Genomic DNA, 23,594 nt, shown 5'->3' on the forward strand with positions numbered 1-23,594 from the left:
GAGACACCTGTCAGCAGGGCTGAACATCCAGAAGCTAAATGTGAGGCATCTGGAGGCTGCGTGTTTGGCCATGGACGCGCTGCCGTCGTTATTATAGCCTCTCGGTGACCGAGGAGCCTAAAGTTATTCTGCTGCTTTCTTGTTTTTTTTTTTTTTCTTTGTGTCATTCTCGCCCCCCCCAAAGCCGCATGAGTTCACCTCTGTTTTTAGGTCAGCTGGTCGGGGTTCCGTTAGAAATAATGCACCCCACCATGGAGAAAGACACAACTTACACCAAGATATTTGTCGGCGGGCTGCCTTATCACACCAACGATGCTTCACTTCGGAAATATTTCGAGACTTTCGGCGACATCGACGAGGCGGTGGTGATCACGGACAAGCAGACGGGAAAATCCAGAGGATACGGCTTTGTAAGTTAATCGAGTGTTTTCTGGTGGAATAAATGTTGAGCAAGTGAAGGGTGAAAACTGGGTTTGAATTAAGGTTTTATCAGCCCCTCCGACTTAATTGGATAAAACACACTAGATCATGTCTGTTGGAGCCCGTAATGAGTTCAAAGCGACCTTATCGTTGCGGTTAATTGTGTTATTATTTTTTTTTTTTTAAATCTCCTGGTTATTATCACAATCTCCTGCAGGATTTTCTTCTCTGGGCCTTGGAGGTTGCACACACTGCCACTTTGTTCCAGCAGCAGCCCATGTGCACTGTGTCTGGTGGTGGCAGTCACATGCTTGAGGCATGAGTAGCAGGTTATTTCATAGATGCGTGTCATCAATTACCTCTGCAGTCCCAAAGTACAGATGAGCGCGCAGACAGACACGCAGTATAGGGACACACTGTGCTGGTCTGTGTGCAGCGACAAGCACACACACACACACACACACACAAACAGAGATACACTTGAGTAGATAATAGGCTGCTGCAGCTGTGGACAGATGTCTCGCTTTCTGCTGTATGTGTGTGAGAAAGACAGGGAGGGAATTGGGGTGAGGGTGGTGGAGTCTTTGGTCACAGAGGTGTGACATGTCAGTTGGCTCTGAAAGATAAGGCTGCAGTAGTTTCATTTTGACTTCCTCCCTCACAGCCCTTCCCCCCGCTGCTTGGATGGTTTTGGTTGTTTGTATGAGCAACTGTGAGTTTGTGTGTTAAAGAGACAGAGAGTTAAGGGAGAGGGATTCATGCGTTGTGGACTGACTTCCAACAGTTCAAATGATCTCTCCCTCTGCATAGCCAGTGAGCCAATCAGCTGAGGTGACCAGCGTGTGCTGAGTTGTTTTCTCCGCTTTGGGACGGCGTGCTCATGTCATCCCTGACTTCTCCTCAGCAGTCTTAATTCCCAGCAGCAGCTTCTCGAACCCCAGCGATTTCATACCGTCCGCTTGCCTCTGTTTGCATAAGAGTCCAGAGTCTGATGCTGTGAAACGAAAGCAAGTGTGGCAGTTTCATTTTCAGTGTCCCATTTAATGGTGATGTGGTTGTCGGCAGCCTGTATGTAGCTGCTCTGTGTGCATCTTAACCTTCCCTGCCCCTTCTTTCTCTTGCTATCTGCCCACTCCCCTCAACTCGCTCCCTCAAGGTAGATTTCTGTATCTCATCCTTGGAAGCCCAGTCTGAAAAAACAAATCCGCCTCCCACGTATCAGCCCACACTAGACCTTACACGCAGCCGATGCTCCACTGGAAGCATTAAAACACGCAGACTGCTCCCTTCATGTAGAGGAGTCAGCGTCTCCTCGCGCATTCAGCTGAAAGACTGAATCATTTGAGGAGAGACAAGGACAGCAGCTTCCTAAGGGGCCACTCTGCTCTGGGTCTGTTGCTTCATCGGAGTGCTCATGTTTGGGATCACTCCCTCCACACTGGATAGGGAAGCTTTCACGTGATGCAATTATGTAGCCTAAAGAGTTTACCAGAGTGATGTTAACCAGAAATGCTGTGACATTGTCAACAGGTGACCATGGTGGACAGGGGGGCAGCGGAGCGGGCGTGCAAAGATGCCAACCCCATCATCGATGGCAGGAAGGCCAACGTGAACCTGGCATACCTGGGAGCAAAGCCTCGCAGCTCGCAGACAAGTAAGTGTGTTAGATCACTGCTGAACACACAGGATCTATAGGTTCGTACCAGAAGGTTTTTTCCTTGCTTTGCCCAAATACATATGAATCATGTAGTTAACTGAAAGTATAAGGCTCCATCTCTGAATACTTTCTGACTTCCCTACCCTGTTTGTGGCTCTCCTTCCCAAGCCCATTTGTACCTATTATGTATGTACATTTTTAAAGACAGGTCAAGAATGTATAGTTTCACTTTTTAAAAAAAAGGCTAAACAATTCCCTTACAAAGGTGGGCCCTATGGTTTTTAGCAAACCTTACTCAAACAGGAGTAAATACTGTATATGTTGAGGACTATTTTCAGCTGCGAAATAAGTCTTTGCAGCAGCAGGACAATGAATATAGGATCGACTAAAAATTTAGGAAAGAGGAAATTATCTCACGTTGTCAGTCAGATTGACATCCATTACCAACCATAGTAAATATTTAGTCTTCTGTAATTGGGTTATGAAGTGGTAATGAATTTGAGAGAAGAGATGGCAAGAGATAGAGGCACGATATGCAACAGTGGTCCCCAGAAGAAAGCAGACCTGGGACATTGGAGTTGCATGGTATGTGTCTTTAACCATGGGGTTACCAAGACGTTCTGGAGACTGTTTTTCAATACTCTTGCTTAGTGACACTGACATCCAAAACTTCAGCTGCAATATTGCATGACATTAACAAACTACTATATGTTTTGGGGAGATTAAACCTGGAAGACAAACAACAAACGTCATGAAAAGGATAGTGTGAATTTTTTTACATGTCTGTGCTGGCTCTCACATCTGGGATGTTGCAGCATCCCAAAAATTGCAGGAAGGAACACACCAACAGGGAAATAATAATATTCTTTGCTAGCAGCAACACCGGCTGTGTTTACATATGCACTGGTATCCTGGTATAATAATGTTTTTTGAGTTTCTCCGTAATGTGTTGCATTCGTAAACACAATATCCTGGTTTCAGATCTGTCTCTGAAACCAGCTAGCATGCTAGCAGGTGTGTCATCAGCTCAAGTTACATAGTTGTTAGTCATTACATCAAACAAGACTGGGTCAAAACCTAGTGTACGTCTGGATTGTGTGTGGTCGATTTGGGAAATTGGAGACGTAATTGAAAACTGCTGTGGAACCGCTGTAAAACAACTACTTTCAATGTAAATTAGCTAAAGCCTGCTCGAAAAGTCGCAAAATGTCGCTAGATGACGTAATACGCTGATTAGCACATGACATGATTGCATCATATTTGAATTCCGCCTAGTATCAACCGGTTTCAGCCATTATCTGTTTGCTTCTCTCCTATTCTCTGTGCTCACATATACAGTATTTTAATACAGACGATTTCCCAATAGAGATGTTCTCATTTACATGTTTTTTTTTTTTTTAAATGTTTCTATTGTCAGACGACATAACAAGTATGAAATAGTGACTGAAACACGGCCCATTAAGGCTACATGTTAAGCAGTCGCTAGAGGGGTCTGAAAACTCAGTAAATCTACGACCAATGGCGCAACTTCATCACGCCCTCAACTCTATCACTCACGCACTCAGTCATGGACATTTGGGGATGTAGCGCTGGACCATGGCCGGTTGGTGGAAGCTAAATGATTTCAAGATGATCAACACGCTAAAACTAAAGGGAAAGTCTGACTTGGGCTACGAAGATCTTAAATTGTATCGAGACTCTTGTTTTCCATTACGAGTGAAGCAAAATCCAGGAGAGTGTTAAACGCAGTTCAAACAGCCAGAACCCAACAAGAGGTTGAGATGTTGAGGAATCAAATCACACCTGCAGGTACACAATACTGTTACAATCTTATAAACAGGGATATGAGTAAAAAGGTTTTGTATGTTCCATGTAGACACCGTATCCTGAACACAATCAAAAGCGGGACAAGACTCAAACCAGGGTGCTAATGTGCATGGAAACATATTCCTTACCATATGAAGATAATGTAACTTTGATGAAAAAATAATAAAGACAGCTAAATGGCCATTGTGATTGATCTCAAGCAAGTTTCCAGTCTCTCCTTTTTGTTTTCTCTGCCTCACTTAAATGAATGGAAGCCCATAGCAGCCAGAATATAGTACATCAGTCTAAATAAATAAATTTGAGGTTGGTGGGATAAAACATGCAAAACCACTGGTATGCTCATCACCCAGCCAACTGTGTCTGCTCGTTCCCAGCATACATTCACTCTTTGTGTGCTTGAGTTAACGCACAGCTTTCATGCCGGCGGGCTTTTTCAGTGTACCACCACTGTACATGCTTTTGTGCTTCCCCTCCGACGTTTCAGCGCACGCCAGACCCTGACAGTACCTCTCCCTCGCTGCCTCATTTAAAGCTAGCTAGCTGAAATACCGTTGAGTGGAGGTTTGATTGACACACAGTGGTGCCAGCAACAACTGACTGTGTGTCCTTATTCCTTGGCCAGTGCTGCGACGCAACTCCCCAAGCATGCAGCTGATGGGAGATGGCAGCGCTTGGTATTTTGTTATTGTGCCTGAGAGTAGCGGGAGAATAGGAGAGGGAGAGAATAAGAAGAGCGAGAGGGGATGGGACTGTTAAGAGCAAGAAATAACAGAGCGTCTGTCTCCTCTTTGTCCTGGTAAAGAAAGAAAATGTGCATTAGGATATACGTTTGAACAAAAGAGCAGGGTTGATGAAGTCATGGCAGTAAAAGGAGAAATAACAGAGGAATGAATAGCGGGAAGAATGTAGAAAGGAAGTCAGAGGAGGGGCAGTTTCTCCTTTCTTACTCAGCCTAAGCTTACTCCTGGTGAACTCTGGAGTCAGCGAGGTCACAGATGTTTGTGAGCGATAGGGAGCATGATTATTTGTGTGTATGCTGAGGGGAATAACAGTCCGTCTCTAATAACCTCATATACATCCTAATATCTGAGACAAACAAACAGAGACAGAGAGGGGGAGAACTGGCTCTGTCCTTGTCTGCCTGTCTCTTTCCTTGTGTGTGCTGCCAATAGCTAAAATATCCCCCTCTCTCTCTCTTTGTCTTTGTCTGCAGGTCTCTCTGTTGGAGTTCAGCAAGTCCATCCTACGTGGGCTCAGAGGCAATATGGGTAAGATGGAGAAGAATCAATATCTCTATTTCCACTTCTCTCCCTCACCTGCCTCCTCCCCCTCAACACAATATATCTCACTCCTCCATCCTTGACATTTGTGAGCACTCGCTCCTGTTCTCCACTTGGGTTTTGGTAGTTAGTGCCACTCTGCAATTTGAGAGAAAGAAATAAGCCCCAGGGGTTCTCACAGCACAAATGATGCCTCTTTAAACTCGGCGATGCTTCAAACACACATTCTATATCTGCATCTGTACATCGTATTTTGATTTGTCTTCTGTTGTCTCTCTGTCGCTCTGGTCCATTAAACACAGGAGAGGCTCAGTTCTGAGCATCACTCATGCATGACTTGGGCTACTCTGAGGCAACAAGCCATTTAGTCAAACTTCCCTGCATCCCATCTCTTTTTCCTCTCAACACACACACACTCACACACACACACACACACACACACACACACAGACACAAACACTGTTTGCCATTACCTCTCATCTCTTTTTTCCTCACGTTTGTGCCCACAGACACTGCTGCATCAACATTGCGACTAATGACTAGATGTAGCGTTGTGTGATTTGACAGTATATACTGCGACACGATATAAATTTGTCATCTGTCAGAGATTTTGCCATGTCATTTATATTTGCTTTTGTGGCTCGTGGGTGTATTAGGGCAGTTGTTCCCAAGCTGAGGGTCAGCACCCGCCAGAAGGAGTCACAAGATGAATCCAAAGCTGGATCCGTTAAGGGGTTACAGACATTGACTAATCTTTAGCTGAAGTGCGACTCCTCAGAAATGTTACTGCACATCGGGGCTTCATTGGCTTCGGTGATAAAGTGCCACGTGGGGAGCGCAAGGACTGTGACTGGGCAGCTTTTGCTTTCTCGTGATGCCCATGAAGAATGCCGACAGTGAGGGTGACAACAGACTCGGCTGCCGTCTCCTTTTCAGTATAACACACAGCTAGCAAAGCCATCTCCACTGCGAAACCCTTGTTCACTGCGATTACCGCTCCCTATCACGTTGAATGAAAGAGCACAGACATGGCGACCACACGTCAGTAGTCTCCTATTCAGTAATGAGACTTACTCAACTTAGTACGCATGCCTAGCCTATCACCGCTCTACAGTATATCACATAATATGATGAAAGAATGTAAACAGAGTTACTGTGAGGAATATAAATTAAAGTACAACACAGCCCGATCATATATGATTCAGTTTCTCTAAAAGATAATTAACCGGCGATGTAGTATAGGAAGTTAATGTAATTAGAACTGCAACAATAAACGATATTTGCTGATGCCAACTTCTCAAATGTAATGATTTGATAGAAATGTTTTGCAGGCATTTTTCACCATTTTCTAACATTGTATAAACACAATGGTTACTGGGTTATTCGAGAAAATAATTGTCAGATTAATCGATAATGAATATAATCCTTAGTTGCGGCCCTAAATGTAAGGAAGAACATTGAATTGTTAGGTATTTAATTTGGATTACTCACAGACATTCCTGTTTGGTTATTTAATCCAAAAACATCACATTATACTGTATATATGAATATCGCAGTATAAAATCCACAGTGATAAAGGATTTTGTACGTAGAGCTGAATGGCAGCGGTGGCATCATGAGAGCTGCTGGTGGTTTCTCAGGAACCCGACCTGCTTGGAAACTCATTGTAATCCCCATCCAGTCTCCCTGAGCTCCATTGTGAGCACAAAAGGAAACCTTGATGACTCAGTTGATGAGTGAAGCATGGAGGGTGATTCACTCCCAGGGCTGTTAGAGATGGCAGAGAGACGCTGCAGGTCGGACCCAGCAGCGTCTTGTTGTGGAAGTTGATCATAGATGACTCTTCTGACAACACTTACTCAGGCTTGACTCAGATGTTCTGTGTATCACTGTTGCTTAGGTGATCTTAGAAGAGGACATTGTCAACCAGTCTCACCAGTATCTGTTATGTGTACGTGGGTATGCTCTTTACTTTGCAGGTGTCATTTTAAAAATGAAACATCTGCTATTTCAGGAAAAGCGTACTCGGTTTGTTTGACGAAAACACATTTTGTAGGTTTTACAGGCTTGTTGTTCTGTATTTTAAGGAATAGACAGGATGTGGTGTTTTGGAAAAGATCTCTTCGAACTGACTTTCTGCAGGATGACAAGTTCTGATCCTGTGGCTGCAGAAAAGTCCATTAAAAACCTCAACTGTTCTGAGTGCTATTAATATTGCAGTCCTCAATTTCTGAATGAGTGATGAGGGAATTGAGGCTGACCCAGATGAGTCTATGAATGAGTGATGATGGGCTGTTTGAAAGTCTCCCGCAGTGATAAGCAGAGGGAGTCGCTCCTCTAATCTCTGCTTTCAGGGGGAATCACAGCTTTGACACCTCGCAGACTGAAAGGAAAGAGGCAAAACATCACCTGGCACACCAACACTAACTAACACGCCTGAAAGGCAAACACACACAGGGTTGCACATTGTTTATTCGTTTGGAGAGCCCTGCATATTCAAGTATTAGCAGTTTGTAACAGTTGTGGGTTTAAGATATCTATCTAGGATTTGCTGCTTTTTTCTTTTAAGTTCCAGTGGGTATCTTTGGGTTTCGGACTGTTGGTTGGTGGGCATTTTTCACTATTTTCTGATATCTTAACAATTCATCAGTTAATTGAGAAAATAATCCACAGATTAACAAAAAGAAAAAAAAAAAATCAGTCATTCCTAACAGCAAAGTAACACAGGATACTGAGGAGATACCGAAGACCTGAACTTCTCATTTCTAACCATTTTTCAAAAATTGCTGCCATTTTACAACAAGGCACACAATAAGTCATTTTATGAGTGGTTCAAAGGTATATATTAATGCTTTGCTGTAGACCAGTAAGCTGTTATGTCGCATAAATAAATGTTTGGGTTGACAGGTTACGAGCTGACTGTACACTTGACGGCTTATTTTTTAAAGTGGAGAAGAATTCTTTTTTTTTTTTTCACAATAAGCCATCAAGTTTACAGTTAGAAATGTTAATGTTAAAGTAATACATTTTCTTTAACTATTGATAAAATCTTTACTAAGAGCACAACCTTTTATTTTGAAGTAATACAATTAGTAATTTTAAGTGCATCTCCGTGATTTGTTTGAACAAACTGCTGCACTGACATATTATTTTCGTTGTCAGGTAATCTGTTGATTCGTTTCTGGTGAGCTGAAAAATCATTTGTCATCTATAAAATATCAGAAAAACATCCATAACAGGATGCTCTGTTGGCCTAGGGGTTTAAGGTGCCAAACATGAACCACAGCATCCCCACTTCAAAGGCAACTTTCTGATAAAGGCATAAATGGAAAAGGAGGACCGATCATGATTTATCAGAGTCAACAGTTCAAAACACAAAGATAATCCATTTTATAGTGATATAAAACAAAGAAAATATTAAAAATCCTCACATTTGAGAAGCTGAACCAGCTTGATCAATGACTTAACATTATCGTCCATTAACTGTTGATCAGATAATAGATTAAAAAGCCACTCCTGATTTTACACAAGAAGTTCAGTTTTCTCATTATGAGAACCGTTCAAAATATAATGTCTTCTGTGGCTCTGAAGGGAATTTCACCAAAGCCTGATGTATCAGGATTATCTCGGATTTTTAACCAAAAAAAAAAAGAAGAGAGATCCAGTGAAATTTTTCTTCCAGTTTATTGTTTTTATTGTTGAATCATTTCGGCGCCGCATATATTCACTTCCTTTTCAACAAAAGCATACGTTGAGTGAGAGATCTAACCAAACAATCAGTTCACGATGTATCTTGTGAACCGGATTCCGTTTCTTTGTTTGATGGTGTATTTAGGGAAAAAACTGCTGTGGAAGAAGAAGCGATACTAACAACTTTAACCTCAGGAGATATAGGCACAGCTGCAAGAGGTGTTGTACTTTGAGTGAATGTCAGATTCACTTCTTGACAACAGGAAACTCAACCCGCTGTTATTTATCTCTCCACCTACGTGTAAAATGAACACATAACAATTCGAGCTCTTTGTGGTTTGTCATTCTGTTAAATGTAGGAAATCACTGAAGGTGGTTAGATTAATGTACAGCTTGGACAAAAACTGCATGTAAGAGGGATGAGCAAACCTACAGCCTGTCAAACCTTTATGCTTCTCGTTTTAGTACATGCAAAGGGCACATCTGTCCAGATCAGATCTCTCTGCTCCGAGGCTAGATGTGTCTTTGACATGATCAGTATGACTGCAGTCAGTTTCAAACATTTCTTGGCAAAGTAAAGGAGTTTCTTTTTTCTTTTTTTTTCTTAATTTTAGGAATCAACTAAAAGAAATAGCTCGAGGTTCAAATTAAAATTACTAGGGATGTGCCAATCCAACATTTTCTCTCACAATACTGATACCAGTGCTCTTTTTTCCTAATTTAATCTCTATACTTCACTGTGTGGAGCTCATTGGGAACATTTTTATGTAAGATGAGACATGGTTCTAAAACATGGGATACTTTTTTTGTTTATAATTTTTTCTTTATTGTGCATTTTTGTGAACAAATGCACACTTGCAGTGCTGATATTCAAAACAGAGCAATAACAATTCAAGGACAAAACAAAAAAGATACGAAACACAGGTGCATACAGGAAGAAACAAGGTAAATGAAAAAGAAAAACTGAACTGAAACGCTGAATTTTACTGTAAAACTGTCACTGAGGAAGAACCTGTGTTTAATGTGGATCTGGCCAGTACTCACTCGTTTAAGTCAATATCAGCCCCAACACGGATCTGCTTAGCTGGCAGATTGTATCGCTGCATCCCGAGAAGTCACCACCAATGTCACCAGAAATTGCAAAAGAAATAATAAAAAATTGTTGGAATAGAAGTTGATCGTTCTTATGTCATATTATACTTGGGCAAAATCAAAGATAAAGCCGTGGCTCAGGATGAATAACACTTTATAATACTCTTGCCTGCTTGCAAGAAAGTCCCATCTTACAAAATTGCTGCAGGCAAACCATCCAAAACAAAGGACTACTGGACTCAAACTGTCAATGAAAAAAACTGTGTGGAGAAACTGACTTTTACCTTAAGACTACCATATGATCAACATTTAAAACAGTGGGAAAACATGGGCTACATATAGTGTATGTGTTTAGAATAGTAATAATAATATCATGGAAAGAGTGTACAGTGTTGCAAAGTATAAAGTTGCCCATGTCAAGCCATTCTTTTTGCCTGTAAATATTAAGTAGCGAAGAAACAATTTCACCAGATGTCTTTTCGAATGAGATTTGGATGTCTGATAAAAGTCTGTCAAACAAATGAAGCACCTAGTCAGGTCTGGTCCTGTGCAGTCACATTGACAAAGAAATGTGTGAAACCGAAACTCTAATTCTGCTGATTGCAGTAATATATAATGGTATATGAACCTTAAAGGAATAGTTCATTTTGGGAACTGCACTTGTTCACTATTTTTGCTGAGAAGTAGATGAGAAGATCGATAGTACTCGTGTTTTCACGTTGAATATAAAGCTACTGGTTAGCAAGCAGCCGATTATCGTAGATGAGCATAAAGACCGGAAACGGGGCTAAACAGTTAGTCTGGTGCTGTCCACAGATAACAAGATCCACCTAACAGCAACTCTAAAACTCACTCATTAACATCTTATATCTTGCTTGTTTAATCCGTTGGTGTTGTAATTGTCATTTTAAATCTTCTAGTCTTCTCATCTAACTCACAAAAGTGCATAAACTTGTTTGTCAAAATCTCAAACTGTTCCTCTTAAAAATAAAATCGTTCCTCAATCCGTTTGCAGTTTTCTGTTGCTCCTGTTTCCCCTCCGTCTGGGCTCCCAGGGGGCTTTAGGGTCTGTCGCTCAGATATTGCACTGCCTCTACACACAGTAAACAGCAAATAACAAAGATAAACTCAAACAAAGCAGAGCTCTGGCTACCGCTTTGGCATATTTGCTTAAAGTTTTAAGACGACAAAGGACGGGCTGAGGCCAAACGCAGCTCAGGGTTACAGCTGAGTCGGGTTGGGGGGGAATGGGAGGGAAGGCATCTGTCCCCTATGGCTACCTGCTGTCTGACTATAGCACCCAATGTGGCTGCTTTGCAGAACTGAAATTCTTTTTTTTTTGTGGTTTTTTTTGTTTAATATTCTGGTGATTATTTTTTGAGAGAAAGAAAAAGAAAGGAGAGGAAGGAGATGGACGTGTGGAGGGGCTGTTTAAGGTGGCGGGGCGGTGGCGGGGGTACTTCCTGTTGAGACAGCAGAGTAGAGGCGGGGGCGGGGGGTGACAAACTAACAGCACACCTGTGGCCTTGTTTAGTGGTTCAGTGGAGCTATAGAGCCGGTGGTAGATGTGACACTGGTGCTCGCTTTTGTGTGTGAAATGCATTTATGGTCGAGTGAAAAATGTTCCTCAGTGAAACATCAGTGAATCATAAAAAAGCCTCTGTGGGCGTCGATATGTTGACTCCCAATAATACGTCCAAATTCTCGGCTGTTTTCTCTCTACAGTAAATCTCCAATTTTTTCACTCTTCCTCTGTTTCCTCTTTGTCTGCCTACCGCCCCCTCTATTTTTCTCGCTCTTTCCTCCTCTCTCTCAGCCTGTAGTTAGCTCTCTCTGTCTGGTAGGTGGGTGGGGGTATGGGTAGGGGGGTAGGGGGCTTGGGATTAGGTAGATGGTGAACCCTCAGGTGTATATTCCTTTTACCCGGGGACCCAATTAAGAGAGGCACTTCTGTCGCATGAAAAGCCTAATTTGAAAAAAATAAAGGGTCATGTGAGAAGCTTTTCATAGCACAGAAAGCTCCCATTTTGTTCAGTTGTCTGTTAAAAGATGACACATTCTGATCTACATTTGCATTTTTCAGTTCTTCAGTTTTTACCTTTTGATCTGCATTTCAACACTAACCTCTGCACCTACTCATCCTTTTGCAGTGCTTTTTGGAGCCATAATCTGATGCCGACAAAAACGTACATAAAAAAAAAAAAAATACAATTATAGATCGAGGCCAACTTTTAACCAACAGCGACTTAGTATTTTAGGTTAACTCTCTGCATGCAGGCGGCTCACAGGAAAAATATTTCAACTGCCACGAATGTGACGAGAGCAAGGCATGAGGCAGGGAGGTGGAAGACTTTTACTGTGAAGCACCTGCAGACGGTTGATGTTTAACAAACAGCTGCTAACTCAAAACTGGATAAAAGTTGGTCAGAATCCAAGATTTGCACATTTTTTTTGGTGTGAATCTGAATCGCATGATCAATCACGTGTATGATCAGAGCTGGAGCAGGCACGGTTCAGTTAATCGATCGACAGAGAAATAGTTGGCACCTATTTTGACAATCGATTAATCGTTTGTCATTTTTCGAGCAAAAGTGCCAAACGTTACCTGGTTCGTCTCAACTGTGAGGATTTGCTGCTCTTCTCTGTTTTATATCAGTGTAAACTGACTGTTTCTGGGTGGGTCAGACAAAACAAGTCATTCAAAGACGTCAGCTTGCGTCTCCAGAATATTGTGATCAAAATTTTTCACTATTGTCTGTTATTCCATAGACCAAAATGATTGATCAAGGAAAATAGTCATTAGTTTCAGCCTCTATCAGAACAGTAATAGCCAATCGGGGGACAATGATTCCCTGACATTTGCATTCTGCATCTACATGTTATTCTGCAGAAAAGTACTCAATTTTCTAAAAATTAAAGTCAGCTTTATTCTTGTGTTTTTTCACTGCTAATGAATGCAAAAAGGAAGGGAAAAATGCCTCAATATTCTATCAGCTGTTCAAATCAAATGCAAATAGTAGACCAAAACTACCTCTATTTGTTTCAACTAACGTGTCATTCAATCAAGTGCAACAACCATGCAAGAAATGATAGTGAAACAGATATTTTGATTGAATTACACTGACAACAAAATCTGTTCACTTGCAAGATTTACATTTTTTAGCACATACAATCTAAGAAACATTGAAATCATCAAGACTTTCACTGCCACGATAATATCCAGTAAACTTATTGCGCATTTTCTCCACATCACACAGCCCTGTTTGTATTAATCAAATTTAAGGGCATTTCTTGCTTGCTGACATGAGAGCTGAGCGTCCAGCGCTGATGTTGGCCTTTCCATCTCTCACCCTCCCTCAAGCTGTATGTGTGTGTCTGTCTGTGTCTGTGTGTTTATGGAGAGAGGACGGAAGGTCATCTGTGTGTGTCTCCATTAGTGTGTGTTTGTGTCTTTGACTGACTCACCCTCCTCACATCCCTCATCTGAACTATTAAAAGCGTGGCTGTCCTAAGGCATGAAGGATATGATGGCTGATCCTTCACCTCTCAGCATCTCTCCCTTCTTTTCTCCCTCCCGCTCATTCCTCGCTCAGGGAGTCCTGACCTCGACCTTTGCCAAAAGAAAAAAAAGAAAAAAAAATGCGGAAGTTTTTTTTTTTTTTTTTTAAATTCTTTTTACTCAATACATCTCTTTTATCCTGCTGCCTGGTTCTGAGGAAGGACGGTGAGGGGGAGTCCAGCAGAGGAAGCTGGCTGTGAGGGAGTAAACCCAGAGAGGGGAGGTAGGGAGTGGGGAGTCAGTGGAGGTTATTCTGCTCTCATGGGTCTGTTAGTGAGCGTACACCCATGCAGCTGCGCCAATTAGCCTTGCCTTGCCTGAACCCCCCACTCACACACACACACACACACACACACACACACACACACACACACACACACACACTTACTTATCCACATCCCCTTCTAAGCTGCTTAACTGACTACACACAACCTGTTAACTGTGTACGTGTATTATTCCCGTTTCATTCAGTCTTGCATGTTCAGTTTTTCTGCACGCATGCTTGGTAATTTATGTGCATGAGTATTTGCATAAATGTCTTTCTACACCCCCTGAGTGTGCGTGCGTGCGTGCGTGCGTGCGTGCACGTATGTATAAATGTGTGTTTGACAGCCAGTGATGATGCCAGGCACAGGGAGGAGAGAGGCAAGGCGCAGCTCCCTTTCGTACGATGCCACTGTCACATTGGATCAGTCAGGCTGGTGCAGGCAGACAGTGGCACACAGCCGTGGAAATGACACTGCACTTCTGCTCAGGGAGAGACTAACAGAGGGAGCAAGGAGAGATGGGATACAGAGGAGTGGGGATGGGGGTTGTTATTAGCTTCAGCTTTGTTTTGACTTTATGTTGTTGTGTGTCATCAGCCTGCAAGTTTTATCTTTGTCAGGGCGCTCCCTTCTTGGCCACACCTCCCCTACAGACCCTGAAAATGTCGTTTCTTAATCATTTTCTTACTGTGAGTGACGGCGTCGTACGTGAACACAAAGTTTTCCGCCACAGTTAGACAACTTTTGGTTATTTGACATGAGACATTCCTGCATTTGTGATTTTGTCACTTTTTTAAAATTGGTTAAAAGTAGGACAAAGCTCAGTTGGAAAAAGGTGGTGTTGATATATTTCTGTGCACCAGTCAGCAGTGATGGAAAGTAACTACTTAAGTACAATTTTGAGGTACTTTACTTACTTACTCTACTTTACTTAAGTATCTTCATTTAATGCTACTACATACTTGTACTCCACTACATTTCAAAGAGAAATATAGTACTTTTTACTCCATTACATTTATCAGACAGCTATAGCTACTGTTTACTTTACAGGTTAAGGTTTTACATACAAAACAGATTACAAGCATACAATATTATACAGTATGCATCAATATTAACAATCAAATAATGAGATGTGTAATAATATCAGTCATGGGCCATTTTTCTGCAGAACAAGCAATTTTACTTTGGATATGTTAAGTACATTTTCTGATAATAATTCTGTACTGAGTCAGTACTTTGTAACCCCTCCATTGGCAATATCACAGCTTGCAAATGCTTTTTGGAGCAGCTTAGAGTCTTTCTATTCTTGGCTGTCTTGCACACACAGCATGTTCAAGATCTACCCATATATTTTCAGTGATGTTCAGGTCAGGGGACTGTGAAGGCCGTTCAGAAGATTCAGCTTGTGCTGCTTCTTGAAGTAGCTCATGGTGGATATTGAGGTTTGCTCTGGATCATTGTGCTGTTGTAGAGGCCAGTTTCTTTTCAGTTTCCCTTTCTTGACAGACTGCAGGACCTTTGCATCCAGAATTTGCTGATATTTCCTTGAATCCATTCTTCCCTCTATCACTGCAGTGTTTCCTGTGCCACTGGCTGCCCCAAAGCAGAATATTTCTGGCCCCGTGCTTAACAGTTGGCAAAGGCATCGTAAATACGCACTGACTTTCTATTTAAGTTCATGAAATAAAAACTAACAGTGCATTAACATTTGAACAAAGGCTCATTTTTAAGGTCTTTTTGCTGCAGGGGTTGTATTTACTTCTATTCACTTCAAAAATCAACATTTATGTAATAACAATATGTAATTTGGCCACACTTTTGCGTGCAACGGCAAATAATATGTCACTCGGTTTAAAGGAATAGTATTACATTTTGGGAGATTTGCTCATTCGCTTTCTTGACAAGAGTTAGATGAGAAGATTGATACCACTCTCATTTCTGTCTGGTAAATATGAAGCTACAGCCAGCAGCAGGTTAGCTTGGCACAAAGATGTTACCAGTTACATACTTAAATACAAATAGTGTTTAAGGATGACTCAATGTGCAAAATGTTATATCCAACTTTCAAGTTAGTCAAGGAGAAATTTAACAGGAATATTAGGGGCTTCGGTGTGTACGATTAAACAACAATACGTCTAAATACGTTTAAACTGTCAGGCATACTGTACATACTGGTGTGTGCCTGTGTGTGTTGTGTATACAGCAGAGTGGGTGTGAACAGGGCCCAGTCCCGGTGTTTGATGTGTAAGCACACCTGATCCCTGCCCTCACTCTGTTTAGGGGTAAGCAGCAGCAGCAGCAGCAGCAGCAGCAGCAGCAGCAGGCCGCCTCTCGCTACTCTCAATAGCCGGTTCAGACTCACTGACAAGGTTACTGTCAGGTTAAGGGCTTTGACTGTAGGTGCTGATCACGGGAGTGTAAGTGTTAAAGACTGTCAGGTCCTGTTGTTTTTACTTAAGCGCAGCAGCGTAACCTAGTTCCTCTGATCTGATCAGTGTTGCTGTTGCCAGATGTAACTGAGGCATTTCAGGTTAAGTGGACAGCTTCGGGCAAGGACATGACTGAATACAGGAGACAGGACAGTAGAGCGTTTTTTTTTTTCCTCTCTCATTATTGCTGTGGCTCGGAGTAACAACAATCTCATCCACTGCATCTGTTGTGTCAGTTTGTGTGTGTTTATGTTCACAGCCATTCAATTCAGGGACCACTTTTTTATTTCAAAAAAATACAACCAGTTGTGATCAAAATTCATTTCTATTTAGTGTTTCATTTTTAATTATATTGATAATTCGTTAGGAACAAAGTGTTTCTTTTTGAACGTTTCTCAGGCAGTGTGCTAATTAAATTTAAACACAAGGGAGAAGGTCTATTTTAAGGCAACAGCAAAAGTGCTGCTAATTGCTCTTAAAAGAGGATGCCTTTATAGGACTCATCTTTTTAATATTTGGGATATAAAGAAAGGGAGCAGCTTCTGAAGAAACTGTTGTGTGTTTGTTCATGTTAAAAGTGCAACATGTCTGTCTCTGGTTACCACTGTTATTTAAAAGACACCCATCAGATCAGATCTCACATGTGGCACCTCTAAACACCCATAAATCACACTTTTCTGACACTGCCATGGGATATTCGGACACGGATATGAATGAGGTCAGGCCTGTGTGTGTGTAATTTTTCCTGTTTTTATGAAACACACTCCTGTATCACACTTCTTTTATTCTTGGGTCTTAATTAGAATATCAGCTACATCTATTATATTATGCATGTAATTATTATTTTCGTCGATGATTAATCCACTGAATCACTTCTTGACTAAATGATTAATTGTTTGGTCTGTTGATATCAGAACATGATGAAATGCCATCTCAATTTCTCAGACTCCAAGTAATTGCAAATATAAATTGCTTGTTTTGTCCGATCAACATTCCAAAAAAAAAAAGAAATAGTAATAGTAATAATATAGTAATAATAGTAAGCTTGGAAAAAACTACAAATATATACATATGAGAAGCTTTACCATGAAAAATATTGGCATTTATGCTTAAAAAAATTACATAAATTAATTTATAATCAAAATGCTTGCTACTAGAGCTGCAGTGATGACTTGATTAAACCATAAATCAATCGACAGAAAATGAATCTGCCACTATTTTGTTAATCCTTTAACTTGGTGAGTCACTTTCCAGGCAAAAATGCCAAACATCTGAGGTCTCAGGTTCCCAAATGTGAGAATTTTCTGTTTTTCCAAGTCTTACATTATAGTAAATTTAATCTCTTTGAGTTTTGGACTGTTGGCCAAACAAAAAAAGACCCAACACCTTGGGCTCTAGGAAATAGTGATGGGCATCTTTCACAGTTTTGAACACTGTTGTTTTCTAGACCAGCGAATGATCGAGAAAATAATTTGCAGATTAATCAATAATGAAAGTAAACATTAGTTGAATCTCTTCTTTTTGATCAGTTCATTTTTTCTCTGGTCCTCACCCTGGTTCTGCTCTCTGTCCAGGCTCACCCAGCAGTACGTCTACCCCCAGGCGTTCCTCCAGCCCAGCCTGGTGCTGCAGTCCCAGATCAGCCCCACAGCAGCAGCAGCAGCCCTCGCCTCCCCTTACCTGGACTACAGCTCCGCCTACAGCCACTACGCCCCCACAGGACTGGAGCAGTACCCCTACGCCCCCTCACCGTCGCCCTCTGCTGGCTACCTCAGCTACAGCTTCTCCCCCGGCACCCCGGCACCTGCTCTCACCGCATCCCCGACGCCTCCGGCTGCCATCCATCCACCTCTGGCTGCACTCACAGCCGTGTCTGCCGCCCCACAGGCCTTCCTCCACTACCCCCTGCACCAGCCCGACCGCATGCAGTGAGCAGCTCTGGGCGGAGCTGGAGCTGCTGAAATGATGCGTGACTGTTGAGCTGTGGCATCATCAGGATGAGACTGGATAACCAGGAGGAGGGTGTGATGTAATCAAAAGGGCTTTTAGAAAGCACTCTCATTCCTGTTTTTTATATATTATTGTTGTAATAAAGTTTTATTGCCATTGTCATCAGCATACGATCTGAATGTTTCTCATAAGTGGCAGAAGTCAGGGACTGGAGTGAGACGACTGGTAATCCTCTGGACGTTTCACTCATACCGTTGACCCTCAGTGCAGAGGTCAGAGGCAGTCTGACTGCTGGAGAGTGCATGGGTAAAGACAATGAGAAATATGTCTGTTTGACATGATGCTGCGGCTGCAGTTTCTCCAAAGGTACTGAGCCGAATGCTGGATATTAGCCAAGCTGGAAGCCAGTTCCTCTTTCAGAAACGCAGGTCCAATTACCTCCTTGTCAAGGTTACGTTTCTGTCTATGGCCTTAGAGATCTCTCTCTCTGTACCTGGTTCAATTTGTCATTTTTATTATTCTCTCATCTCAAATGAACAAAATGGTCATTGTACTCCCTTTTGTTCTTTATATCTACCGCTGGCAAGTTATTACATGGTGATAATCACAGTTTAACAGAATATGCAATTATGATGACAAAGGATAAGCGTGAATAAGGTAGAAACACTGGTATATTGTTTTTATATTGCTACTGCTAGAGCATTACTCAGAGAAAGACTTTGTTAACACTTAAGACACAATAGTCATCACATGACATTCCCGCAGTCACTTATTAGGATATTTTTGACCTGTAACTTTTGGAGCAAAAGAGTCTGGATTTGGTTTTATGATACTTTAATTACATAGCTGTCAATACATATCAAGTAAAAGTGTTTGGATCTAGGTGTCAAGAAGTATATGTTGTAACTGAATGTGTGTGAGTGTATTTTGTGCCTGTGTCTGTGTGTGTGAGTGACAGAGAATTAGAGCGATGCAGTATACACCAGTGTAAGGACCAAGCTCCTTTTCCAGCCCATTGTACTGGTCAGAGTTGTTTCTTTGTTTTTTGTTTTCTTGGTTTCCCAGCTGCAGAATACAGACAGACGCTTTAGCGATAATACTGCTCTCTCGGTGCTGTGGCACCACCTTAGTAGTCATAAACTAAGCCATACGTCACATTTAAAACAAATATGCAAAATAAAATGAATATTTCTAAAAAAAAAAAAAAAAAAAAAGGCATGCTATTGTTTTCTGATTGTCATCGAATTATAGTAATTGTGGTTAATGAATCCCTTTGGGATTAATAAAGTGCTATATCTAACTAAAGAGCTACTCATAGCCTGGAGAGTCACAGGAGTCATATAAGTCATAGACATTTACTTGTGTCGCTAAATATACTTTACACCGATGGACTGGTAGGAATAGTTCAACATTTTGGGAAATATGCTTATTCACTTTCTTGTCAAGAGTTAGATGAGAAGATCTCATTACTGTTTTCATCCCGCCCTCTGTTAGAAAGCAAAGAAGCATATCTCCCAATTTGTAAAGCTATTCTTTTAAATAAATCTGACAGACTTTGTACAAAGCTGATGTTTTTGGTTTGTTTGTTTTTTTTGTTTTAGTTCATATACAGTACATTATGGCTTGTAGTCACTAGTGTGGCTGAACTGTAGGCTACACCTCTTTCCCACATGCCATGAAACCTAAAGGAAAAGGCTGGCGATATTCTGTATTTTTGTTATTGTCAACAAATCCCATGAAAAGACTAAAACCGACTACACATTATTCTGTTTCTCAAGTGCTTTGACCTCAACTGTTCAACAGTATCAACAACAATATGTAACAGACATATAGTTTGTTTGTTTTTTTTTTTAAAAAGGGCAAAATATTATCCTAAAAGCTGCAAAATGTAGTTTTTAGAAAACTTTTCTCAAACAGGAGTAAATATTGTATTTGGTGCTTTTGTGATTTCCAACAGCAGCACGGTGTATGTGGGATCTATTCAAAATAAACTACAATGCCCAGGTTCATTATAATGAAGGTGCGTGTCACCCAGGGCAACAATGTGGCTCATTGATGTGTTTTATTTATAGTTTTTGGACCAGAACTGAGATCTATGGCACACAGGAATCATCTGGACTCGGCTACGTAGGAAACATCAATTCACTGTTGGTTTTAGTCTATTCATGGGATTTGTTGACTCTTAGTAAAATGTAGAATATCACCAGACATCCTTTAAGTGTCTTTGTTTTGTCAGGGCGCTGGAGGCGGAGTATACTGAAAATTATCAGCTGTGATGTACAAGAGCACAAGACAGTGGAAGATAATTGTATGTGTCAGTTTTAACCATGTGTCTTATCAAACATGAGCAATAGTCTTTGGTGGGGTGGAACCTTTCTTACCCAAACAACCCCTCCCTTAAGTATATCTCCCTACATTTTACAGTATTCAAGTACAGCATTGTTTTTCTTAAAGCATACGTGCCACTGTGAACTATCGCCTTTTATGATTTATTTTCACCCAAAAATCACTTAGGTTCCCTCCACTAATTTTAATTTTAGATGTTAAGAGTCTATCATGTTATCTTTTCGCCATCTCCTGGCCAAAATTAATTACTGCAGCTCACACTTTCCTCCGTGCCCACAAACTCCACAAAGTGCAAAGGTTAAAGGAAGAAAAATGACCTTGTATCACCTTTTTACGTTTATTATCATTGAAATTTTATTGAAACGCCTGAAACAGCCGATCTGCAGTGAACAGAACTACTATCAAAGCCTGGGATACAACATTTCATTTGGATTGCGCTGGTTCAGAACAAAAAAGCAGATGGTTTATGTAAAAATGAATATCATAGCAAATAGCACAGTGAAGGGAGGAGAAATGATCGTGTCTTAAAAATTGATGACAAAATGAACACAGTTAATGGAACGAAACAGGAGAGCAGTAATGAAAATAAAACGAAATGAAAGTACCGTGTCTGCAATCTTGATCACACATACACACATATACACACTCACTTGCAAACACACTCATACATACGGGCAGGCACACACACATGCACGCGCTCACTCTCACGCACACGCTTGCACACACACATGTACTGCAGAGGTATCCACACACACACACAAACACAAACCCACAGATAAAATGTAGTGATTGAAAATAGTGAAACCCTGGTAAAATCTAATGGTATCATACATCCACGTCTTGTGTCTGAAGTGCAGAAAACAAAATGAACCTAAAAAAAACTAAAATGGAGATAAATTCAGATGAATAATGAAAAGCATGCCCATCTTCACTGGTCTAACCCAACTTGAAATGACCACAAACCCAGAGTGTCGCCCTCTATACCCTACCCAAACCCCAATCCCCACCCCTCTACTCCACCCTCACCTACCCCATGCCCTCTTACCCTAATACCCACATCCCCGCCTCAGCCTCATCATCCCCTTGGTCTCCCCCTCTCTCCCCCTCCCTAAACCTCCCTGCTCGATTTTAGGCTTTCCACGCTCCTTTATGTCACAGATGAAGGCCTGGCTGGGAGGAGGAAGCAGGCGGTCGGGGGGAAATGAGCCGGCTGCTGGTTCAGGTTCTGGTCACCACTTATCAAAAACACAATGTCCAGTTCAGAATACAGAGTGAGGACGGGGGGGTAGAGGAGTCTTGTTGTGTGTTGAGGTTGAAGGTCGTGAACCTGTATGTGCGTCGGTTTTTACAGTGGCACTGGGAGAATCATATTATGTGTTAGTCTAGATGTGAGTATTTGGGTTAGTCTTGCGCGATGGTGTGTGAAGACATGGATGGTGGGGGGCAGTGGAGGTGGGGTTGGCGTAGCTCGGGGCCTTGTCCCTCATGTCTCAGCCCGAATTGGAGAAGGGGGCAGAGGCAAGTTTATAGGGCTTGCGTCTTGAGCTCGATGGGCTCCCCACGGGTGTCCTGCTGGATCTCGCCCTCGGGGGGCCGACTGCCCTTCCATGTGGCCAGACGCTCAGCCAGACCCCTCATGCGTGGGAAAAGCATGAAATCGTACAGGAGGGCACCCATGGCACCTCCTATCATAGGCCCGACCCAGTACACCTGCCGGCAACAAACATCAGCGTTAACATTTATGAGTTCACTCATTCAGTCATTTATGATTCCGGTTGAGAGAGACGTGAAAGCTGGGGGGGTGATTGATCTTTTTTAGTGGGATTTCAGGACTTACCCAGTGGTTGAGGAAGTTCCTGAAGAGCACAGCAGGGGCAAAGGACCGAGCAGGGTTCATTCCGGCACCGGTGTAGTACATCTGAAAAACAAAGCATCTATTACTGTATTGTGTTGCAAAATATTTACACTTATCTCTGTGTATCTGCATGGATTTGCCATTGTTTTTTCCATATGTCTCACCCCCATCAGATGTGCAATGGTGACAGAGAAGCCAATGGAGAGGGCAGCAGATCCCAGACGTCCGTTTCTCCTTTCATCGGTCACAGCGAAGATACACACCACAAGCTGCATCGTGAGGAAAACCTCCACAGTGGTGGCCATTCCCAGGCTGATGCCAGGCTGCAACTGGAAATGCACAGGTTGATAAAAATATTTGCATCAGTCAAACAAATTACTTGAGTTGAGAAAAAAATTATTTGAACTAATTATAAATACGGTATTTTTTTTTTCAGGTATTTTTGCAATGGATGGCCTGGTTGGACTCATAAAACATACTTTATTGAACTGAACCTCAAGTGATACCTTTACCATAGTCAACAAATTCCTAAACTCAAAAATAAATGCCATGTCATCCCAAAAACTTGTAGCTGTTGTTTTCTGAAACATCAGTATCCTTACCGTGTTCATCGCCATGTTGCCTCTCATGTTGGGCGGTGTGACCCCGTACAGCACAGCGGCCCCAGCTACAGCACCCAAGCACTGGGCGACAATGTAGAAAATGGCGCGGAAAAGAGACATCTGCGAGCCAACAAGGTAGGCAAAGGTGACGGCAGGGTTGATGTGGCCGCCGCTGATGTGGCCAATGGACTGGATGAGGGTGGCAGCTGCCAGCCCAAAGCACAGGGCTACATGAAGGACATGATGAGGCCCGGTGGTCCAGCGCAGGGCAGCGCCCATGCCGAAAAATACGAAGAACATGGTCCCAAAGAACTCTGCGAAGACTGCCCGCCAAAAATTCATGGACCGGAACTCCCACATGATGACTGTTCTCTTGAGGCTCTCCACCAGATGAAGATTTTAAAAGTGAATCAGGATGAGCCTAGAAAAGGTAAATGTGTACCTTTTCGGTCCTCTTCAAATACCAAAAATAACCAAAAAAGGATCTCCCTTTTGTAGTCAGCTAACTTGGCTGACCAAAAACACTCAGAGAGTCAGTTCAAAGACAAAACAGGATTTTAGAAAGTAAACAGACGAATCCACTTAACAGGTCTTTACCAAGCCGTGAACTGGGTTGTTAAA

At 42.0% G+C, this 23,594-nt stretch overlaps 2 protein-coding genes across 3 annotated transcripts; one reads left to right on the forward strand and one right to left on the reverse strand.

The window, feature by feature from the left end:
- rbm38 (RNA binding motif protein 38) lies at positions 1-22,599 on the forward strand. 2 transcript variants are annotated; one of them, XR_005709426.1, is made up of 5 exons: positions 1-410; positions 1,951-2,074; positions 5,118-5,172; positions 17,795-18,249; positions 22,545-22,599. XR_005709426.1 is itself a non-coding variant. In XM_040153581.1 (5 exons), the coding sequence occupies exons 2-5, from the start codon at positions 189-191 to the stop codon at positions 18,150-18,152; spliced, it is 759 nt and encodes a 252-aa protein (XP_040009515.1). In that variant the 5' UTR covers positions 1-40; positions 185-188; the 3' UTR covers positions 18,153-19,362. The 2 variants fall into 2 exon arrangements, 1 of the variants encoding a protein (XP_040009515.1); XM_040153581.1 differs by lacking the exon at positions 22,545-22,599 and having other exon boundaries at positions 1-40; positions 185-410; positions 17,795-19,362.
- Positions 22,041-23,333, reverse strand: LOC120804250 (lens fiber major intrinsic protein-like). Its single transcript, XM_040153582.1, has 4 exons — positions 22,974-23,333; positions 22,536-22,700; positions 22,354-22,434; positions 22,041-22,226 (listed from the first exon to the last, which is right to left on the reverse strand). The coding sequence occupies exons 1-4, from the start codon at positions 23,331-23,333 to the stop codon at positions 22,041-22,043; spliced, it is 792 nt and encodes a 263-aa protein (XP_040009516.1).
- Between the last annotated feature and the right edge of the window lie 261 nt (positions 23,334-23,594).

This window comes from Xiphias gladius, chromosome 18, assembly GCF_016859285.1.
Source record: "Xiphias gladius isolate SHS-SW01 ecotype Sanya breed wild chromosome 18, ASM1685928v1, whole genome shotgun sequence".
Taxonomy (NCBI): Eukaryota; Metazoa; Chordata; class Actinopteri; order Istiophoriformes; family Xiphiidae; genus Xiphias; species Xiphias gladius.

What these genes read in the sequence shown, in the direction of transcription:
- rbm38 (XM_040153581.1), top strand. Translation starts at nt 189, where the DNA reads ATGAGTTCACCTCTGTTTTTAGGTCAGCTGGTCGGGGTTCCGTTAGAA. An exon ending in AATCCAGAGGATACGGCTTT is followed by an intron (nt 411 to 1,950) that starts GTAAGTTAATCG and finishes CATTGTCAACAG; the next exon opens with GTGACCATGGTGGACAGGGG. An exon ending in GCCTCGCAGCTCGCAGACAA is followed by an intron (nt 2,075 to 5,117) that starts GTAAGTGTGTTA and finishes CTTTGTCTGCAG; the next exon opens with GTCTCTCTGTTGGAGTTCAG.
- LOC120804250 (XM_040153582.1), bottom strand. Translation starts at nt 23,333, where the DNA reads ATGTGGGAGTTCCGGTCCATGAATTTTTGGCGGGCAGTCTTCGCAGAG. An exon ending in CCATTGCACATCTGATGGGG is followed by an intron (nt 22,435 to 22,535) that starts GTGAGACATATG and finishes TTTGTTTTTCAG; the next exon opens with ATGTACTACACCGGTGCCGG. An exon ending in GGAACTTCCTCAACCACTGG is followed by an intron (nt 22,227 to 22,353) that starts GTAAGTCCTGAA and finishes TGTTGCCGGCAG; the next exon opens with GTGTACTGGGTCGGGCCTAT.